This window comes from Solea senegalensis, linkage group LG11 (assembly GCF_019176455.1).
Source record: "Solea senegalensis isolate Sse05_10M linkage group LG11, IFAPA_SoseM_1, whole genome shotgun sequence".
Classification (NCBI taxonomy): Eukaryota; Metazoa; Chordata; class Actinopteri; order Pleuronectiformes; family Soleidae; genus Solea; species Solea senegalensis.
This window is the reverse complement of record NC_058031.1, coordinates 11,619,676-11,642,638: the sequence shown is the minus strand read 5'-3', so window position 1 is coordinate 11,642,638 and position 22,963 is coordinate 11,619,676. Positions and strand designations below refer to the sequence as shown.

The window sequence follows — 22,963 nt, the reverse complement described above, 5'->3', positions numbered from 1 at the left end:
ATATGAAAAGCTGTGTATGTGGGTTTATTTTTATGTTCTTGCATTTATCGACCAGTGGCTTGACTTGTTTGACAAAATTAGGCCCTTAATATGTTTTGTATATATGTGGTTCTCTTATGGGGGAGCCAGTTGGTGTGATGATGAATAAATACATTAAGACAAGGAGGATTATAATCTTATGTAGACATGTATACACCTTAGTCAGATAGTCATGTCCTATTGGGGTTTTCACAGCAGTGGATGTGAAGCCGACATGAGTTATAAATAACTAAAATGATGTCATATTCAGAACAAGGTCAATAGATTATTTGTGTCACTCTCAAAAGAAATCGAAATGATGGTTTGTGGTTTTCATATATGCAGCTAATATCAGGCAGAGGTGCAATGTGTGCCATCTAGTGAGAGTCCAACAGCATTGCATTTGACCTGACCTTGCTATCTGAAAGCCATGGCACACATAATGAACCTTTTACAGTACATCAGGTCTTCAATGTGAAAAAAAAAACAAATCCACTTTGTAAATATTTAGCACAGAGTGTATGGCTGATATATGGAGAGCTGTTGGCTCCAGTGTGTATGAGTGTGTGTGTGATACCAGAGAAACATCTGGCAATCTGGTAAAAACCAAAATAGACACAAAACAATAAATCCAGTTCTTGCTATATGTCCACACAGTAGATTCACTGATTTTGATACAAACTTCTGTCTCATTTATTTTTTAATATTATAACAAAAGGGCAAGGAGCAAAAACTGCAACAAGGCTGTATCAAAGATAAAAATACAATATGACAGTCACAATGAAAAACAGCTTTCCTTCCCTTGTAACAATGTAGAAGCAGGAGCCAGGCAAGTTAAAGATTAAGAAAACAGGCAGTTAATCTGCTAATGGTACCCAACTAATTTATTAAGGAAAAGCTACAAGTAACGTTTCTTATGCATTTTTTTCTTTAAACAAAAAAAAGAGTCACACATTGTACCTAGTAAGTGTAACAATTTTAAATGTAAAAATAAAAAAAAGAGCACACATGCTCTAAAGGGATATATGACAATCAACATAAGCACTCAGCTGTTCAAGGTAATCTCATTACTTTACCACTTTACTATAATGACTTAAGAAAAAAAATTAACTACCTTGACCCATTACAAAAAATCTCATATCGGCAACAGGATTTATTTTTTAATATAAAGACAACTTTAATTATTTACGCCTATTTTATATGTAAGGATTATACTAACGTTTGTATTAAGAGTAATCTCACTTACATTAATTCACATTCATTAGATCTGACACTGAATAACCCTGAGGTTGTTTTTTTGTCTTTTTTGTTAAAGAAAGAAGTAACAGAAATGTGATGCAACACATCGTTCAGACAAATCTGTATTACCATATGAAACAAGGACCATTTGCTATAAATGATTCAAAACCATGTACACATAATATACTTCAAGTTACTGTGGCCATTTGTCTGTAAATATGACATAATACTTACGTACAAAAATGAGTAGTTCATATGAGTAGTAATTTTTTTTAGAAATGTGTACCATGTATTCCAAAGTTTTTCAATTATTATTAACAATTAGTACCAAAATGACTCAAGATTCAAGAACACTACTTTTGAGACTTATGAGATGAGGATCCACAGCAGTTACGTTGGCCTAGCGCCCCCCTCCACACCTGCAGGCTGGTTGGCCGTTTTGTGGAAATCTGTTTCCTTATAAATGAACCAGCAGTTGCCTCCCCACAGGACGAGTTTAAGGAAACCAAAAATCTGCCAAAGAAAACACACGAGTCAAAAGGCTTTAGGTTTATGCACAACTTTAAGCTCATTTGTGTGTGTGTGTGTGGGGTGGAAAAAAACTCACCACTGAGCTGTTGAGTCTGCCCATGTGAGGCACCGCACCTGGAGTGCACTTGTTGTTGGTATCTTTGCAAACATCAAGGAGAGTGACAATGGTTGAAGGACTGGTGGCAAACTTCACATCTGACAAGCCTTTAGCCCAAGCAGAGGACGATGCCAGCCACAGGAAGGCAAAGGCTGCAGTCACCAACAGGTCCTGATAAATATCAGATATAAATATCAGGCTTTTTTGAGATCTCAGAGGAAACGGCAAGGATCTTAACTCAAGGAGTATTCTCAGATGGACACCACACCCTGTTTCATTTACACAGCTCTGTGGAATGCACTTTCTCTGACCTCCTGTCGCAATCCAGCATGAAGTAGAATCCTTGAAATCCAGCAGCTCATGCCAGATTCTTACACATAAGGACCACAATACAAACATAGCCTGCTTTGATAAAAACTAAACTCTGTCCATTTAGAAAATACTTTCCTGCACACAATAATACAACCGTGTGAATCACACAACTCGAGGGTCTGACTAAACACAAACATTTCCCCAAAAACAACAGAGATATGGAGAAATCATACCACGAGAGGACCACGACTAGATTCCCGATACAAATGGTGGTAGCCCAGGTAGAGAACCAGAGTGGCAGTGCTGTAAAGAAAGGCGAACACTCCAATACAGACAAAAAACTGTGCCGAGGAAGCGTGGTCTCCTGTCAGGTAGCTCTCAGTGGTGGTCGTCTGATTGATTTTACACTCAGGAACATTATAGGGATGCTGCATCAACCTGTGTACACACAAATATAATAGATATAAAAAGGAATACTTTACAGTAAGTCAGTCCCTCCCCTTACCAAAGGCTAATCACACACTGACCTGAAAGGGTAGTTAAAGTCGGCATGTATTTCTTGAATGGCGCTCCCGTGGCACTGGATGTTTACGCTGGTTGTGCCACTGTAACCTCCAATTGTAGCAAATGCAAATATGGAGAACAGCTAGAAGACAAAAATATATTCGACACTCTACCATAAGAGGATGTTCTGGACTGAAAGTTATTAGTCACAAACACACACTTCCTTTAATTTTTTTTACACAACACACGTTTGAGGGGTCCACAGGGTGCATCACAGTAAAAGCCCAGTGCACAGTTTGAAATAGAGTGTGTAAATGGGAAAAACTTAATATTAATTAAGAAGCAGTCCCTGTTGGTCCCTGCTGCAAAGATGCAGCAGGGACCAACATATGCAGGTAGAGGCACTTATGCTACTCTGTTTTCACATGTTTGATAATGGACAAACACAGATTTAACACAGTGTTTCTGGAAGAATCGCAGCCTGGCAGCCAAGTGAATAACTGTGCTGATTCTCTGTTGTCATTATACTGTGCAAAACATTTTAACAACAAGAAGCTTAAGCCAAAATGTGTCTAGTCAACAGCTAGCACTGTTGCCCCAATGGTACACTGGGCAAAGAATGAACTCACACTCCTTCTGTTAATAAACCCAAATACTTATGCTTCATTTGTATGCAGTGTATGAGCTACACACAGGAGCAGGGGTGAAAAATCCTATTTCATTGTTTTTGGGGGCAATAAACAGTCAAATCTCTGAGAGTAACTCCCGGGGGCATAAAAATGCTGTGATGTCTATACCATTTAAAATTATTTAAATTATTGATTTGAATGTTATTTTTGGGAGGGAGGGGATGCCCCCCTGTCCCCCCCTGGGATTTATGCCCTTGCCCAGGAGGGGCAAAACACCAGTGCATCTATACTAACCTTGGTAGACCACCTACACTCTTTTCTTCACTTATCTTCTGGGCTGGGTATTTATTTCCATTGTGTCCATTTGCATCACCCACAGACTTTACATACTGGCAACATGTTGCTGACAACGTGAACACAGTGGGAAGGTGTTGCCGATCCTGGTCTAGGATCCTGGTCTAAGATCCTGGTGCGAGTGTGACACATAACCTTTAAAACCACACAGAAGCAGCTGAGACTACAGTCCTGACGGTGGGACATTTATCCAGAGCAGACATTTTAAAACAGGTCACACAGACCGTGTGAATAATCAAATCAGTCATGTCTGACTGCCATTAGCCTGTTTGTGGAGTTTCAGGGTGTTTGTTGACTCTATGTGACTGACATGAACTTGGCCGAGCTTTTATTAATGTCACTGTAGTGATAGCCTACGTGTAAAAAACAAAAACATGTATGTGGAGAAGACATTTAGTGGGATACAACCAGAAATGACTAAATGAATGCATATGTATATTGTACTTGCATTATATTGCATTTGAACTTACATGCATTACCTTTTATCTCGTATTTATCTATTTTTTTAATTGTCTATTTGTTATTTCATCGTCTACATTCTTCTTATTATTATGAGTAGTAGTAGTAGCTTATTTGGTCATTTATTCTGTGATGTAAACACCATTAACCATCGTTCTGATCATATCAACCCAATTTCTGATATAAACGGATCTCTTATGAACAGATTTGATCCATAACCAGGTCTGATATAAAGAAGCCAAAACCCCTCTGAAACACTTAATTGCCGCTAAAACATGATGATGTGCATAAGTTCCGTGCCTGGGCGTGCAGTCGGTCACAAGACAACCAACATAATTAATTTGTGTTGTTTCGCCACGTCAAACACACCCTGACCACAGGCCATATGTTCAGAAGACATGAGGAAAAACCAAAGTTCTGGTAAAGAAAAACAAATCTTACCCATTCTAACAAACGGATAAACGCCAGTGGTTCTCTCAGAGGTCCAAAATCCAGAGTGAATCCGGAAGTGAGCACTTTCTGGGTGAGAGATAAAAACAGACATCGAGTTGGAAGAAAAAAAAGACACCGTTCTCTGCTCAAGCTGTCCCAAACGAACCGGGAGGTATTTGCAACATCACTCTAACTCATTATTACTGTCTGCTCCGTTACCTGGGCGACAGATTCCATGGTTTCTATGGAGATAAAGACCGTTAGTCTGAATGAACGTTAGCCCCGTTATGTTTCCGTCTTCTCCTCAATCTTGTGCAGCTCGGCAATGAGGCTCCTCGGGCTTGTCAAACTTTCACCAACTTCAACGAATCGTAGTAGGAAACACGTGACCATTTACGTGAAGGCACCAAAGGGGGCGCTACTGGACAGAGTGTAACACAAGGAAGGAACGTAAGGAAGACAGACAGTGTGATTCTGATGGAACATGTTTGTAGTTAATGTTGTTTTTTTTATGGCTGATTGTGTTTATTCAACTATTATCCACAGACTGCCTTTTACAACATGTTGTAAAAAAGTGATAATAATGGTCATGTGGTGAAAGCTATTACACTACCATTTCTTGATTAAGTTGTCAAATTATAGATATGTACTCACATTCCTAAACAGAACAATTAGTTATAGTGGTCGAATGTTATGCTTGATTCATTTCTGACTTCTCAGAGAAGTTAACCGAGCCAAATGTGTGTATAAAAAAGTGAATTCAGTTTTTTATTTGCCAAATAAATAACAATAACATTTTAGTGTTAAATAACTTTTTGAAAGATTTCTAAATGTTTTCTTGTTTTTACAGCAGGTGGTTTAATTTATAAAGCACTGTATATATACATACCACTATAATACAGACACTATAATGTAACTTTAATTCATTTTTGTGCCACAGAAATGTACATCTATATTTGTATAAAGCATTTGCCCATACATTTAATTTAGATTCAGATTATTTCAATAACCTGTATGAATAAGATGATACACAGCGCCTATAACACATATTGGATTATTTTAATATCATAATCCATGATTACAGCAAACTATACAGGGATGGATTACCACATGGGCAAAGCAGAAAGAGCATTGGGGCCACAATCACACACAGGTCCCCAAAACCTCAGATTTACTGTGTCATCAAAGTCACTGCAAATATGATGTCAAGATGTAGTTTTTAGACTTAGGTTAAAACAATTTGTTTATTAAAGCTTTTTTTTTTACAAATATGTATACATAAACCAAAAAGGACAAAACATCACAAACAACAATAAAAATACACATTACACATCAAAAATACTTTTTTCTCTAAATAAATAAAGACCTATACACACACTCACACAGCACAGCATCCCAGCAGCATAGCTTTACTTTATATCCGACCTCAACACTTGAGATGTGACTGTACATCCTGACCTTTAAGAAAATCCAGAAGACATTTCCACAGCTTTCCAAACTCGACTGCTCTTCTTCTGGTTGTATAAGTCAGTCTTTCCAGTATGAGACAAGAAGTCAACTCTCTCATCTCTCCTCATTCAAAGTGACTAAAAATGTTCAATTGTGGGGAAAGATTTGATTACAATGGGTTTTAGGCAAATCTAAAAGCAACCTGTTATTAGACCTCAGAGCTCGGGATGGGGTGTGAAGATGGAGGAGTTCAGAGAGGAAAGATGGTGCCAAACCATGAATTATATTTTTTAATTAATCCTAAAACAAATAGGAAGCAAGTGCAGGGAGCACAACACAGGTGTGATGTGGTCTGTAATGGAAAAACAACATTTATTCTAACACTGCTCCATTTACTTATTCTCATGATCCTGACTTTCTGTTTGATACTTTGATTTCTCTGGGCATAATTGATTTGCCCTCATGTCTCTGCCTCTCAAGAAAACAATGTGCTCTGTGTGCTCTGTTTACATGGCACCTTCTTTTTATTAAGATAAGCAATGTGCTATATACACTATATGCAACTTTCTTGGTGCCTCAGACTCTCTCTTTGCAAAGAATAAACATTTGCCATTCAAGCTTTATTTCTTCATCAACCATCAAACAACAACTTCAGCAGTGGGATCCCTAGAGATATCGTCTGAGACGGAAAGGATGGTTAAGACCAAATTCATCTCAACCTCCAGCCTCGCTGATTCAGAGATTGGGAGGGCTGACCAAGGAAATTCTTTGCAAAGAGACAGTCAGAATGAACAGCACCTCATTGCTTATCTTAGAAGAGCAGGTACCAAGTAAACAGAGCACATTGTTTTCTAGGGAGGCAGAGACATGGGGCCTTGAAAAGTCCAGGTTCCAAACAGGGAGTAAATCAGTGGGGCCCAGAGAAGTCCAAGTATCAAACAGAAAGTAAGTCAGGATCATCAGAATAAGTAAATTAAGCAGTGTTAGAAAAAATGTTATTTTTCCATGATAGGGTCTCTTTCTTTTTTTGAGCTGCAGTCATTGGATAGATGACTGGGAGCCCTCATACAGAGAATTACAATAATCCAGCTGAGATGTTATAAAAGCATGGATCAGTGTCTCCAAAACTTTGAGAGGGAGCTAGGCCTTCACCTTGTCAAGGAGCCTTAGTTGAAAGAAGTTGGCCTTAACAACTGCAGAGATTTGCTTATCAAATACAAACGCAAAATGGACGCCAAGGCTTTTAACAGAAGAGTTGATTTTTGGGGATAAAAAATTATGCGAACAACCATTCACACCTACAGCCAATTTAGAGTGTCCAACTAACCTGCATGTTTTTGAACTGTGGGAGGAATCCACGCTCACATTGGGAGAGAACATGCAAACTCCAAAAAGAAAGGCCCTCAGTCAGACCAGTTTCCTCATGACTGAAACTGAATTGGTTAATTTTAACATTCCAGGAGGAGGCAGAGATTGAAGTGCATCTGCTTTAGAGCAGCGGCAGAGAATTACCACATGATGAGAGGAGAAAAGGTGATAATAGTGCACAGTAAAAACATTATATTGTTTAAATATCCACTGACTAATTGAAAGAGAGAAGGAGGATCTCAGCTAACCTCTGAGAAAAAAGCATCCACGCATGGCATGTCTGTCATCAACCTCCTCGCCACTTTCAGCTGCCTATACAGTATATATTTAACGTAACTCCACTGCAGACGAGGGATGAGAATCATTGTCAGTCAGTATCTGTATTGGTCTGATACTGGTCAAAATCAGTCTAGAAATCCTATACATTGCACACTTCACTATGCACAGACTGTAAAAATGTAAATAAAAATCAGGAAAAAGCATTTTGGCTGAGTCATGTTTGGGCTGTTTATTTCTTCTTTTTGGGAGAGCAATATTTGTTACACAGTTGGAGAATTGTGTCTTTGAAATGACTCAGCACAAATGTGTTGTTAACAGCTTCGTATAGTTCATAAATGGTCTAAAATGACTATCAGGGTATAAAAGTGGTATCGTCCTATTCTTACTGCAGACCCCGTTTTTTTAAACATTCTTAGTGAGGGGTATTGAGGCTTTTTCCGGTTTAATATCCTTCCATATTATAAATTAAAATGTATTTTGTGAGAATTCTACCAGCACCAAACCAGCATTTGTTTAACATGTTTCTCTCTGATGACACATCATGGTCATTTCATATCTTAATATAATAAATATCTTACATATAGAAACTTTAATGTCAGCAAAGGTTGAATGGGTTGAATACATCTGTACATAGATCACTAACTAAATAGAATTGTAAGACACAACATGGGCCTATGTTTGCAGAGTAGCGCATATAGCAATGATAATTACTTTTCACTAGAGGTCACCATTTATACAAAGAAATAATTGGGTATCATGAAACTGATATATGCATCCAAAGACAGCCATGTGATACCCATGACTCCCATCAGCATTTGCTGAACTAATTAGCACTCCGACAGTCTTCCAGTTTGGTTTAGTTGTTTGGTTTTTATAAATTAAAATATCTTTTTGGCTCTGTGGGCAGGGAAATTTGAGTAAACGTCCATTTTGTAATTGTAATTTATCTATCTTTCCCCAGAACACTTGTTCAGCTAAGAATTTTCTTTGTGGAGCAGCTCTTATTCTAAGAGGGCACATCTCGAAGGAATAAAAGTGGCCTTGTTCCCCACCTTTTAATCGTGCACTGGACTGCTGTGGGGGAGGGGCTGCCGCTCAATTGTACAGTCCCTTTGTGAAGGATTGCTGCTCTACAGATCAGATTGTTCGGCTTTCTGAGTGCATCTGCAAGAAATACTAAAGCAACACACACACACACACAGCATACACTCTGTGTCTCAATGAAGACATGGGCATAGCAAAGTTGTGTGAAGGGTGCATTCAAATACAAGACTCAGGGTTGTTGAAACGGGAGAAACTTGGCCAACAGGCTTTCATTTTTGGCTGCGTTGACATGACACCTAATTTATCGTTGCACTCTTTCAAACCTGTCAGACAGGTTTCGCTCTGCCCGAAGGCTAAACAAGAGACTAATAAGGTTGTTTGACTTTCTGATCTCATCCTCTCATCTTTTACCAACTCTTTCAATTGGCCTGTAATTACAGCAACAATCCCACCCTGCTCAACAGGGGGATTTTTGATAGAAATCTAAAGCTACATGATCTGTGTTGTTTGGTTTGAATCAGTTTAGTCAGACCTGTAGCAGCACTGGGTGTAAGATTTTTCTTTTCTGAGTAGTCATGAGTTTGTTATTAGCATCACATAATGAATACAATATGATGATTCACTGCAACAAAATCATTTTAAGAATGCAGTGGGGCTGTACAAAAACATCCCCTGTAATTAATTTATAGAAAATCACATGAGAGAAAGGCTCGTTTCCTGTTTGACCCCTTTCTTCTAGCTCACAGAGCTATCACTTGCCCAGCTTTTTACAACAGCAGACACTGAGAATTGAGGATGAACTACTACGAAGACCTCAAACAAAAAGATCCATACATGGGTCACAGAGGAAATTCTATGGATTAATACATTTGTATATATTTACTAGCCTTTTTTCCTAAAGATTTATTAAATAATACATGCTTGAAATAATGTTGTGATTCGTTTAACAAAATATATCTCTCAGAAATGTCTAACTGACCTATTCAAAACAATAATAAGTGGCAGCAATAATAATCAGAATCATTATACTATGCCATTATACTATTTGCTTTTGTCACAATTTATATTGTAAATTGTTAAATTATTTGTCATTTCTTACATATATACATGAATAAATACTATTTTAAATGCCTGTGTGTTCATAAAGGAAAATAATAGTATTACTCAACCTATCCTGACAGGCACTGACAGCTAATTATGCAGGTCCCTCTGTTTTGGTCCCGCCCTTTCAGAGTTGAACCAATCAGAAAAGCTGATAGGTGGACCACAATTGAGGCCAGCCAATCACAGCGCCCCCTGTCTGCATAGAGCATTACTGATCCGCAGACAATTTGAGTTGATCGTTAGAATATATCATGTTGGCAACGGAGTTAGAGCGCGATAAATCGGCATCGAGCACCTCGGTACATTTGCTAAATTGACATTTTCTTTTCACCATTTGGATATTTCTCGCTCCTGCGCGCGTGGACGGTGGGAGCCTCGAGGGCGCTGCGTGTTTTCAAAGGCAGAAACAGTCGGTGTCAGGAGAGGACTACGCTGTTTTGTTGATGTCATTCGCGGCAGAGCTGTAGCCTCCTTCAATTTCTAGGCAAATAAATATAGACTCGGGTCCTTGCTTTGTTTGTTTCCTTCGCTGGTAGCACGAGCAACGAGGATGGGACTTTTGCTGCACTGTGCCCTGCTCCTGTTATCGGTTTCCACTTTAATAGCCGGTTTAGACTTTCAGTTGGGACCCAAAGGTAACCGACAGCCAGCGTTCGTGAGGCGTTCAAACACCGAGGTGCAAGCTGCGAGAATCGCGAAGAGGTCTCTGCTGACATGGCTGGCTGCTGCCGCTGCATCACCAGACCACAAGATTAGACGAAGAAGCACAGAGGACGGCGACTCCTGTAAAGCTCTCCAAGGACATGACGCCAAGTTGGCAGCCAACACCCACCGTGTAAGTCACCGGCACCAGGTCCTGTTTCACTTAGCACGTCTGACAGTGAATGCAGATTATGCGCAGGTGTGAACCAGGTGCACAAATACAGTACTGTAGGCCTCATCAGGGGCCAGACTACTGATTTCAACTGTAAGCCTCAGGATAACTGCTACAGAATTATTGCTGCATACTATCATGTTTTAAACATCATGTAGGTCAGTCACTCCTGGAGACTGTGTCAGGAACCACTGAGTTAGGTCTTTGAGGTTATTTCCCAGCTTTTGTCAATAGATTTATGTGCATATAATATGAAAATGCAGTAAAATACTCACAAGTGTTATGTTTTTATAGGGACGGTATAAAACGATTCATACATAATTCTCAAATCGATACCGATAAACAATAAATGTCAGACAAAAAAGTTAAAGAAACCACTAAAGTAGGTATTTTTTGTGGACACAATGATAAACACTTGTCAGTCAGAAAAGCATTTCACACATTTGAGGTAAACTTTCATAGCAATTGTTTGCACAAAGGTTAATAAACAGCTAACCTTTGTTATATTGTCCTTTGCATGTTGGTGTAATGTCCTACTCTTTTCTCTAAGCTCAGATCCATTCACATCTTTCTCAGGGTTATGACTGCCCAGATTGTTGTTCTTTAATATTTGATGCAAAAACAGATCCTACAGTGAAGTGAAACTCTACAATGCCTTGTTTCCTCATACTTATGGACCAGTTTAGGCTCTACTGAAGGACATGGTCACTCCCTAACCTCGCTCTGTAACTTTGACCTATATCTATTTCTTGTCAGACATGGAACTCGCACCTTTCTCTGCTTGACAGAGACTGAATGTGCCCGAGTGTTTACAGGAAAATTGACTCAGGGGAATCCATGTGACTGGCTGCGTGGTAGTTATTTTGTAAATTAGAGCCGTGTTTGCATGGCTTGGGAAGGCAGTTTGTAAAAAGCACATCTATCAGGAAATGATACAGCTGTAATTCGTTTTTATTTGCACTGTAATCCTGGTCAGGTGTGATCACAGTTATCTCATAATATGACCAGGAAGAGAAAGCAATGATGCCCAGCTCTCCTTTCAAACAAATAGAAAGCCTCTGCTGTTAATTTGCCTAGCTCCTTGCTGCCATGTGATCAACTTTGCATCGTAGTCTTTATGAGTCCTAATGTGAGTCCAGATGTTTTATTTCAGGCAGCAAGACTTTCTCAGACACTGATACAAAGGTCAACCACCTTATAGAGCTACAGGGCTAAATCCACTAAATGGGGGCGACGGTAGCTTCAACTTGAAGGTTGTGGGTTCGAGTTCCGGTTCAGCTAGTCTACATGCCGATGTGTCCTTGTGCACATTGCTCCTGACTGCTGTGCAGGCAGCGTGTGAATGGTTGTGCTGTATATTTGTATGAGTGAATGGGTGAATGGGTATGAGTGAGCTTTGAGTGGTCATCAAGACCAGAAAAGTGCTATATAAACCATTTAAATCAAGTTGATGCACAATATTACGGTAGTTGTTGTGTCCATAAGTGCCATTACATGGTGCTTCACTTTTAGGTCAGGTTGTCCTCTTTTTTTCAGCTGTTATTGCAATGTAGTGTATTATTCGCACTCCTCAGTGGTTGCTGTGATTATTAACATGTTTATTTTTCACATTTTCATGTTTCCACAGTATACTTTCAATGACCTCAGTGGTTCAGTGTCCCTGGCCTGGGTTGGAGATGGCACAGGGGTGAGTGTTGTTCCATTGAGACATTAGTGTGGCAAACAGGTGTATAAGTGAACTTGATGACATTGACATTAAGAATAGTTTCATGCACCCAATACATGATCGATGCTCCTTTTTTCTCAAGCTGAACTTTCTTTCTTTGCAGGTCATTCTGGCACTAACAACCTTTCAGGTGCCCCTGTTCATGTTGAAATTTGGGCAGTCCAAACTGTATCGAAGGTAAGTCATATGTCCTCACCTCTTTTTCTTTTTTTTAAAGGCATATTGTATGTGTTTAATTAGTGTTTATTTGCATTTCATTTGCCTGCAACCATTATTCTGCCAGTGAGAACTATGGGAAGTCATTCCAGGATGTCACCAATCTCATCAACGACACCTTCATCAGATCAGAGTTTGGAATTGCTATCGGCCCTGAGAACTCAGGCAAAGTGAGTCACGTCCTCTAATGACACATTATCATTAGAGTTTTCACAAATATGGTGAGGTGATAATGTCCGCCTACTGGGAAGAAGCTTTAACATTTTATCATCTTCATCAGTCTAAACTCTGGTCTCTGTTTTAAAGGTGATCCTGATGGGCGACACGTCTGGAAGTCACGAGTCTGAAATCTTTGTCTCTGATGACTTTGGAAAAAGTTTCATCCGCAGGGATCTGCCCTTTATGCCCCAAATGCAGATCATGTACAACCCTGAAAATTCCAACGTGCTGCTGGTTCACAGCACCAATGTAAGTGGTGAATGATGTAAGCACTGTGTGTCGTTCGTAGGGTATCCTGTTTGGATATCAGTTAACTTTGCAGAAAGATGAGCATTAGAATCGTCAGTTCTTTGTGGGGGTCAGGTTAATAAATAAAAGATTAGTCCTTTATATCAGTCCAACAGGGGAAATTCTTTCTCTGCATTTAACCCACCCTCTAGGAGAAACTTTCCTAGAATTAGGAGCAGTGAGCAGCCCCTGAGCAGTGCAAGGGTTGCAAGGTACCCCAGCCCAAAGTTGCCATTAGTTGTGGTCTTTAATTTAATAGAAAAACTTTCATGGCCAGTTATAAAAACCCTGGAACAAAGGTCCACCAACTCGCTTACCTGTAGCAAAGGGACTACTATTGGTCAGTCATTCTTTGTATCTGTTTACACATTGTACATTTATTAACATGGCTGTGGTGTTTATGACCACCAGGCAGAGTATATCAAGGTCTGACAAACCTGTGTAAACAATGTCACTGCAGGTGAACTGTGGATTTATCACTTAAGACTGTGTTTCTTTCATCCTCAGAATGAGATGTGGCTGTCTGAAGATTTTGGAAGCAACTGGAAAAAGGTTCATGACGCGGTGTGTCTGATGAAATGGTAAGAACCGTAGTCCATAAACAGAGAAGTCATTGGGGTTAGGCAACAAAGAGGTCACTATATTGATATTCTATCTGTTGAAATTCCTTCAATAAGCCACAGACTGGTGACAAATTAAAATAAAACCAGCATCAGGTTCAGTGAACCCTGACATTGAATCTACAAGTCTCTTGATCTGGATACAATTCTTCCCAGTTTGTGTTCCCTCTACTAATTTATTTATTTATTAAAGAAATGTTTACAGTGTTACGTACAAGAATTTTATTCTCACTACACCTGCAAAAATGAAATGTTAATTATACTATAAAACTTTATTGCACTTAAAGCCAAGCCCCTTTGGTGGCACTTCCTTGTATTTATCGCCCACTAAACTTGAGAGCTCAAACTATCTTGTTGGTTTCATTTTTAAAGCTGAACTTGCAAAGTCACAGTGTCTGTGAAAACTGTATGTACAAAGCAGACTTCCTGAAAACCCTTTATCGCTATCTCAAATGAGGCTAATCTGACGAGGCTTTAGAAAAATATTGACAGGAGTTTTCTGATGTCAAAACATAATTCTCATAAGAAAGCACACAGTAGAGAAGGTCATATTTGTATAGTGGTTATATTTAATAACGCATGCCGTGTGCTTCTTACTTTCATAACAAAGCAACACTCATTATGGGAGTAGATGAAGAATGTGTGATGTCCTGCTTTAGACCAGATTTCAGGAATGTTCCTCAGCATTTCCCTGCCAGACTTTTTTTTGTTTATTGAGATGTAATCAAACTTTGACTTTCATATTTGCTTGTTTATTTTTGACTCCATGGACTCAAATGTTCACCTGCTCAACTGAAATCTTCTGTTTTTTCCACTCTGATTATAGGGGAAGGAAAAATAGCATATTTTTTACAGCCAGCCATAATGGATCCTGCAGTAAGTAATCCCTTCTTAAATGAAGAAATATGACCTGTGATTAAAAATGACCACCAGACACTTGAACCCAGACCTTCATTTCTGTGTTTCGTATTTTATTTCGTCAGATGAATGGGGAATGCTGGAACTTAAGAGGACAACAGACTATGGCAAAACCATCAAGACTGTCGCCAGTAAGATCTTCTCTTTTGGCCTGGGTGGACGCTTCCTCTTTGCGTCTGTGATGACAGGGAAGGTCAGTATAAACCACAGTAAACACCAAACCACAGTAAACACAAGTTCATGTTTTCAAATGCAAAGTATTTATTGTTTGAAGTGTAAAGTTTGTGTTTGTCAGAAAAGTGTCTGATATTTGTAATTTTTCCTTCTCTATGTGTTGTTTGAAAGAAAAGGCATTACACATTACAACTGATAACAGAAGTCATAACAGAACGGAAATAAATTTGTATTCATACTTCTCCTTTAAAGTGACCATATGCACTGCAATTCTTCTAAGGGGTTTGTTAAATGTACTGTTACACCCAGTATAGATAATTTTTGTAAATTTATTTGTATGAATTAATATCACTCCAAACTGTTTCTGTTTCCCTGGTGTCCGTCGTTCTCTTAATTTACCATCGCTGTCTGCAGGGCTCACTGAGGATGATCCATGTATCAGTGGACCAGGGTGAGACTTGGAACATGGCCCAGCTGCCTCCTGTCGGTCACGAGCAGTTTTACTCCATTCTGGCGGCCAACGATGAAATGGTTTTCATGCATGTTGACGAGCCAGGAGGTCAGTTCATCTCTTGTATCACAAGGAGTGATAATGTTTACGGAGTAGGAGACAAGTAGTTCCAAAAAAATTGTAATTGCATGTCTGTAACAACATATTTATTTCAACAATAATAGTCCTAATTCTCATAAAATGTAATAATCTTACATTAAACACAGGCATTTTAATAAGAACATAAATCATGAATTTGTGACCTGCACTTTACCAGGGCTGTGAATCTGTGAAATGTAAAATATTTTTATTAAGAATTAAGAAAGTTTGAGAATAACCCAGTCCAAACACACACACACACACACACACACACACACACACACACACACACACACACACACACACACACACCCACAAACACAGAAAGAGCCGTGTCGTGACAAGGCCACTCTTTACCAATAAAGAACTAGGGCAGTGACTGTGAGCCAGATCCTGTTGTCCATCATTAATGGTCAGCCTCGTTAACTTCAGCAGAGAGAGAGAGAGAGAGAGAGAGAGAGAGAGAGAGAGAGAGAGAGAGAGAGAGAGAGAGAGAGAGAGAGAGAGAGAGAGAGAGAGAGAGAGAGAGAGAGAGAGAGAGAGATATATCCCTGCAGCCTGCAGCAGTGGAGGCTGTCACAGCAACATACTGATGTTCACGATTTTGTAATGACATATTCATTTGTCATGTGTATTTTGCTTGCATGTCCACATATTTTTGGCTACGTGTACCAAATAGACTGAAGTTCCTGCTTATTTTCCCGTCACCAGCTGACCTTAAATTTGAATGAATCTTTGATTTGATGAATGTGTTTGTTCCTTCTGTAAATCTGTGTACAGATACAGGCTTTGGTACCATTTACGTATCCGATGACAGGGGCACTGTGTACTCCAAGTCACTGGAGCGGCACCTTTACACCACCAAAGGCGGCGATACCGACTTCACCAACATCACCTCACTGCGAGGGGTTTTCGTCACCAGTGTCCTGGCTGAAGGTACCTCAGTGTGTGTGCTTGGTTAAAGGAATAGCAGCACGTGTGGGCACTCAGATTCCCCTAGAAACACACACATATGAGTTCTCCATTACACAGTGGAGTGAGGGTGTTTGGTAAATATTTAATTAGCTGTTCAGTGTTAGATGTGATTGAAGCAGCTGGGTGACACTTGAGCAGAAATATCTGCCGTCATCTGCTACATCTTAACGCCTTCCTGTTTGCTGTTATTCCTGCTCATAATTTCCACTCTTCTACATGGTCATACATGGTTTTTGCATGGATAGTATGGGTTTGAATTGCTTACTTTATTTTGACATGATTTACTATCTATATCTATATCTCTATATATGAACTATATGTTCATATATATATATGTATGTGTGTGTGTGTGTGTATATGTATATGTTCATTTCAGTGTGCCTGTCTTGTTGTTCCAGGTGACTCTGTGCAGTCTGTGATTTCCTTTGATCAGGGAGGGGAGTGGGTTCCCTTGAGGAAACCTGCCAACACCAAGTGTAGTGCTACTGCCAAAGATCCAGAGAAGGTAAGATAAAAAAAAAAGAGAAAACGACAAAAAAATTTAAAGTTACTCAAAACACATTCTAATGCCAGGTGTAAAGGGGGTCGAAATGTTCCATTGTTTCTGTTCACAAACACTAAACAGCAACAAAAATCACTAAGAGTTAGCCACTGCAGCTTTAATTACTGTAAAAGATCTTGTTGATTGACTGTTTTGGTACTAAAAGCACGCAGGTGACAAAAGCTGATTGTGTTGTTTCCTTACAGTGCAGTCTCCACATCCATGCAGCCTACAGTGTTGCGATGAAGCTGAACGTCCCTGTGCTGCCTCTGAGTGAACCGAATGCTGTTGGTCTTGTCTTAGCTCATGGTAAACAAATAAGTTTGTACCAATATGAATGTAGGTTTTGCCCGCGACCTTCTGGACTCATTCATATTTATAAACGTGTTTCATCAGGGAGTGTTGGTGACGCCATCTCAGTGATTAACCCTGATGTGTACGTGTCTGATGATGGAGGGTACACTTGGATGAAGGCCCTCAATGGACCTCATCACTACGCCATTTTGGACTCTGGAGGGCTCCTGGTGGCTGTAGAGCACAACCCCAAGCAACCTATCAACACGGTCAAGTGAGTCACAGGTTTTGACCTGTATTAAAGATTTATATGTTAGCATTTCTGCAGTGGCAGTTCTATATTTTTGAGTAGTGTACTTACATTTGCCAAAATATTTCCCACACTCCAGTCCATTGAACAAAAACAGAGAAATCTGTATTGCTATTGATGGTAGATCCTTTCATTTATTACTTCATTTATTGCTTCATTTATGGCGTCAACGGCTTTGCAGAACAGCTGCTGCAATGTTTTACAGATGATTATAATTTTAAATGCTCCTCTGTGCTTTTGCTTTTGCTCTGAAACCAGTACAGTAACAGGGTGTGTTGTGTTAGTGAAACATGTGACAAATAAAGGCGTTGATGAGCTGTTCAGAGCAGTCACAGCTGAGGTGAAGCATGGTTAGAAAGAGTGGTGTATGCGGCGTAAAAAAAAAAAACTAATATGCAAAGCAATTTTGGGAAAAAGACAAGAGAGGATCAGGAGGAATCAAACATGATCCCACACTGTTCTCTGGTGTCATCAAACTAGGTCATTGTTATTGTTTGACAGAGGAGAGAGAGGGGGAGAGAGAGAGAGGCAAATTACATACAGCATTAACATCTGTCCTGAGGGATTCAGTCACAGGCAGATTGCACTAAACACAAGCCTGACCGCTCCCAATTTGTCCTGAAGCTGATCACAGAAACCATTCATTTCACTTGACTGGCAGGAAGACACACGTGGACTGGTCATCAGAGATCAGGGACTTTCCAATCAATGACAAAGAAATAAAACCTCACAATTACAGCCTATCCATATAAGAAGATGAAGACTAGTTGCCTTCTTGTAAAGTGTAACACAGGGCAATGAGGGCATTAGTGATGCTGTGTCTCCAGATGAGTCTGAGAGGATGGTCAGTGAAAGTGTTACTTTTCAATTACAGTGTAGCTCACTTTTGCAAAGAAATCAGACAGTAGGAAAAACCTTAATCCTCCATATTTATTTAGAATACCTGTTTAAATAAACACAATTCCCATGGAGATGATGCTTTATGACCATTTTTTAATGTCTTGATAGGTTTTCTACCGATGAAGGACAGTGTTGGGGTGTGTACAACTTCACGGATGACCCCATCTACTTTACTGGTCTGGCATCAGAGCCGGGAGCTCGTTCTATGAATGTCAGTATCTGGGGCTACAGAGACACCTTCATCAGCCAGTACTGGATTTCCATCACCATTGACTTTAGGGATCTTCTCACCAGAGACTGTGAGTGACATGATTTAAAAAAAAACGAAACAGCGACATTTTAAAGATGATCTGTTAACAGAGTCCCAAATGCTGATGTTTTTAGGCACAGACAAGGACTATGTGCCGTGGTTGGCTCACTCGGACGACATCAGCGACCCCAAAGATGGTTGCATGCTGGGATACAAAGAGAAGTTCCTGCGTCTCAGAAAGGACTCCCTTTGTTGGAACGGACGAGATTATGTGGTCAACACCCAGCCAACCCCGTGTCCGTGCACCTTGGATGACTTCCTGTGGTAAGGCTTTGACCTGCAGTAGAAGTACAAGTTGCTATTAACTACAGAATAACTGAACACAATTCATTAGTGTGTCAAACTCTCTTACTGGATGAGGTGGACGCAAAGGTAGCAGTGTGTCTTCAAACACATCTTGAAGTACAAGTGTAAATGGCCATTCTATTTTTGCTCGCTGCAGTGACTTTGGATACTATCGTAAGGAGAACAGCTCAGAATGCGTGGAGCAACCAGACTTGACAGGAAAAGTGCTGGAGTTCTGTCTGCACGGCAAAGAGGAGCAACTGCTGACGAGTGGGTAAGGTTCAAGCTTCAGCTCCTATTGTCTCCAATATGTCTTTACTGTGTTACTTTTACTGGTTTATTGTTGGTTATCAAATAATACCACCATATATCAGTGACTTATTTGAACTTTGTTTGCTTGCTAATTATCTCTCATTTGAACAGTAAAATGTTGATTTTGCTTAACAGTATTGATAGTTTTTTATTCTTTGCTATACATTTATTTATGTACAATATTGGAACAGATGCATTTACGAAAGAAACGTAAGTGTATATTTTGGACGAGCACTTCCATGTTGACAATCGATGAGGAAGTAGGAAGTATCTGTCATGCTGCGAGCAGTCAGAGGAGCCACAGGCTCAGAGTGAGTGTCTCTCAGAGTGTAATAAAATGCTGTTTCAGGTCAGAAAAACAGAACATCTGTAGAATTTCTTTGTTAAAAAACCCTAATATTTTTATTTATTTATTTTTTTTAAACAAACAAACAGTTTGTGTTCACCTTACAGAATTGTGAATGCTTGACTGAGAAATATTAATATGACCATTGTGCTCTCAGCTACAGGAAGATCCCTGGAGACAAGTGTGTGGGAGGAAAGATGCCCGAGAGAAAAGAGATTGACCTCAGTCAGAGGTGTGTGAGTGACCTGGTCAGCCGTGAACTTCTGGTTAGTTCCTCTGCTTCTTGATGATTCAGATGTATTCATGTTATGTGTTGGCATACAGTGTAGTTCGTGGTTTTACATTATTTCACTCGTGTTTGTCTGCGTTTGTTTTCACAGGCAGACGGTCACTCCTCCAGGTCTGTCCCCATTGTGATAACAGTTGTCATCGTCCTTCTGCTGAGCATTGCAGCGGGAGTCCTTTTTGTGAAGAAATATGTCTGTGGTGGCAGGTTAGTGCATCTTAGTTTTTAACCGAGCTTGTTTTGTGTATTGGCTGTGTCCTGAATGTGTTTGCAATGTGCCCTTCAGGTTCTTGGTTCACAGATACTCTGTGCTGCAGCAGCATGTTGAGGACAACGGTGCTGAGGAGATAGACGAACCGCTGGAGACCAACCACGTTCAAAATGGCAAGATAGAGTTTCATGATGACTCCGATGAGGTAGAGTGCTTATTCTTTTCTTTCTCTGATACACATACAGATAATAAAACAGGTTCAAGCAGGTTAAATGAATTTTAAATGACCTCAAACATACTATAGCTTGGCATTTTTTTGCCAGCTGGCTTATAAGCCAATACTTGAATTGTGCTTGGAGATACAGTGTTCTAGTGTTGACATAAAATGCCTCATGACTAGGTCACCTGAGTTAGGTGTGTGCACACATGGCAATAATGGTTTTTGTTTGCTCGTGTGTGTTGTTTCTGACTTCATTGGTATGTTGTTTCCTCTCTTTGCACAGGACCTGCTTGAATAGCAGGCACAACCAGTCCTGATGTGACAGGTTTCCAAGCCACCTTGTGGCTGGCTGCTGTTCCTGTCTCTCTTTTCGTCTCCAGATACTTCTTCCTTTTAGCTTCTAGTATGGACATTGGCCTCAGCTACCAGAGGAAAGGTCTGTGACACACATCTGTGAAGGTTAATGAACGTACAGAGGCACCGTGGGACTAATGCTCAGTTGAGAACTAAGGAGACCTTGTAGTGTTGTGCTTTGGTTTTAATTCTAATGATTGGGTTTGAGTCTACAGGTCAAATGAAGGAGTCACGCAGTAATCTGAACTGCCGACAGCCAGTTTTGAAACATAGTTGTAGAAATCCACCACAGTTGCATTATGGGTAGTGCCTCCTCATCACCTGGGAGTGCTCCCTGGAAATCATACTTTTCACTACTGCTAAAGACCTGTATCCTTTTTCTTCATGCACTTGTATATAAACCTTTGTTTTTTTGTTTTTTTTGCCATTTTTGATGTGGTATCGACTTAAAGGTGTTAAAAAAGATCCCTGGTGGAAGAAGGTAAAACAAAACACACTCCCTCTCAAGACACTAATTTTGATGAAGTATTTGTTGGTCAAAGCATGCCCTGGACAGCTCAAAGTATATACATTTTTGGCAATAATTTGTAAAATCTCTTGTCACAGTCTGTACTTGGAATACAAGCCTGAACACTTTTGGTACGCTGTGACACTGAGATCCATGGTTAAAGTAAAAAGAGGCAAGTGGGAACTTCCTTTTGCATTATATTTGCTAGCAATAACATGATAAGTCCAGTTTACTCTCTGTGCACATTCTGTAATCCCATTGGTACAATATCTCTATAAAGGTTTCCAGTTGCTTCATTAATTGAATGGAGACATTTTTGCATCAGTGTATAGGGTGGTAATGTGTGTCTGTTTCAAGACAGGATTTAATAACAATAATAATAATAATAATAATAATGCAGTTTTAGCTGCCCAAAGCACAAGGTCCTTTATATTATAAGAGTTTGTAGTTGACCATTTTTTCTTAAATGTGACCTAATGTGATAATACTGTAATAATAGTATGTTTATAATCACTCAGCAGTTTTTGTACTAACTTTTGAATTTGCATGGCAAATGACAAAAGATGTTGAAACCATAAAGGAAAAATATTTCTAGTTTGATAGTACATTAACAAATATTTTTACGACGCATTCGGATGATGCAACACGTGGCTATAATTTGGTGACAAACAGAAGAAATGTGTGAGTGTGAAGGGGAAACGGTTCAGTTATTTACACTGTACAGCATAATAAACACTGTAGTGAACTCATTATCAGACATAGTTGTATAAGCTGTAACACCACAAGAGTTGGTTTCTTTTATTTTTGCATCTGATGTGAAACGCTCTCAAATCTAACAGGGATATTGGAAGATTGTTTAAGATCTGTTTTTTTTTTAAATCAGCATGACACTGGGTTTTTTTATGCTTAACATGATTGATTGACCAAACGGACCCGTCTTAACGTGTCACATCTTTTAGGATGATTTATTTTTTTTTCCTTGCACAATCATTTGTCTTGTTCTAAATGTATCGTTTAAGCTGATTTTATTTATTTGTGACTAGCAAGTTGAGAATGCAGTAAAATGGATGTGGTTATGCAAGTGCCTGGTGTGAGGATATGATGTGAGGCCCTCCCCAATATGTGGCCAGCATCTGTTTACTGATAAATATTTATAATGACTAATGTGTAACAATTTGGATCCACTCCAGTATGTTAGTGTCAACCCTAGACTGCACTTGTTTCCAAGATGAATCCTAGTGTTTTCCTTGAACTGCATGTTAATTCTTAATATTATTTATATTTCCTGAGCTCTGTAAAAGAAAGTAGCCACAGTAACCTGGATATTCTCCTACTTCACTTGGTGTGAGACTATATTCTGACTGTGATACTTTTGAGTCAGTCCAAATAAAACAGAATGAATACAGCATTACTATTCAGCTGCTATACGCTGGGAGAGACTTACCCAGTTCTTAAATAAGGGTGGATTGCATTAATGGAGGGTATGACATTTTTGTTACAGTAAGAACGACTGTACAGCAAGTCATTGTGATGTTTCTGTAAATAGAAGAGGTTACATCTTTGTATCTGCTATGATTTTCTCTTTATATTTGAGGCAATTATGTTTGGGTTTGCCATTAAATTCTTATGTTGCTCTGTCTTTGTAGGCCCGTTCTTATTTAATGCTGA

General features: G+C 39.5%; 2 protein-coding genes across 2 annotated transcripts; one reads left to right on the top strand and one right to left on the bottom strand.

The window, feature by feature from the left end:
• Positions 1-684: 684 nt before the first annotated feature.
• On the bottom strand, positions 685-4,948 carry sypl2b (synaptophysin-like 2b). Its single transcript, XM_044039381.1, has 6 exons — positions 4,795-4,948; positions 4,585-4,662; positions 2,725-2,843; positions 2,431-2,635; positions 1,865-2,056; positions 685-1,770 (listed from the first exon to the last, which is right to left on the bottom strand). The coding sequence occupies exons 1-6, from the start codon at positions 4,810-4,812 to the stop codon at positions 1,648-1,650; spliced, it is 735 nt and encodes a 244-aa protein (XP_043895316.1). The 5' UTR covers positions 4,813-4,948; the 3' UTR covers positions 685-1,647.
• A 5,077-nt stretch (positions 4,949-10,025) lies between these two features.
• sort1b (sortilin 1b) lies at positions 10,026-22,934 on the top strand. The gene is made up of 20 exons (XM_044037864.1): positions 10,026-10,654; positions 12,321-12,380; positions 12,523-12,596; positions 12,703-12,805; positions 12,942-13,103; positions 13,650-13,723; positions 14,589-14,638; positions 14,746-14,873; positions 15,269-15,413; positions 16,224-16,379; positions 16,817-16,923; positions 17,166-17,268; positions 17,356-17,527; positions 18,572-18,762; positions 18,848-19,037; positions 19,216-19,332; positions 19,874-19,982; positions 20,097-20,209; positions 20,289-20,418; positions 20,717-22,934. Exons 1-20 carry the CDS (start codon positions 10,370-10,372, stop codon positions 20,729-20,731), a joined length of 2,484 nt encoding a protein of 827 aa, XP_043893799.1. The 5' UTR covers positions 10,026-10,369; the 3' UTR covers positions 20,732-22,934.
• The last annotated feature ends 29 nt before the right edge of the window (positions 22,935-22,963 follow it).

What these genes read in the sequence shown, in the direction of transcription:
- sort1b (XM_044037864.1), top strand. Translation starts at nt 10,370, where the DNA reads ATGGGACTTTTGCTGCACTGTGCCCTGCTCCTGTTATCGGTTTCCACT. An exon ending in TGCTGGTTCACAGCACCAAT is followed by an intron (nt 13,104 to 13,649) that starts GTAAGTGGTGAA and finishes TTTCATCCTCAG; the next exon opens with AATGAGATGTGGCTGTCTGA. An exon ending in CGTCTGTGATGACAGGGAAG is followed by an intron (nt 14,874 to 15,268) that starts GTCAGTATAAAC and finishes CGCTGTCTGCAG; the next exon opens with GGCTCACTGAGGATGATCCA.
- sypl2b (XM_044039381.1), bottom strand. An exon ending in TTATCCGTTTGTTAGAATGG is followed by an intron (nt 2,844 to 4,584) that starts GTAAGATTTGTT and finishes TTTGTCTTCTAG; the next exon opens with CTGTTCTCCATATTTGCATT. An exon ending in CTAGTCGTGGTCCTCTCGTG is followed by an intron (nt 2,057 to 2,430) that starts GTATGATTTCTC and finishes GATATTTATCAG; the next exon opens with GACCTGTTGGTGACTGCAGC.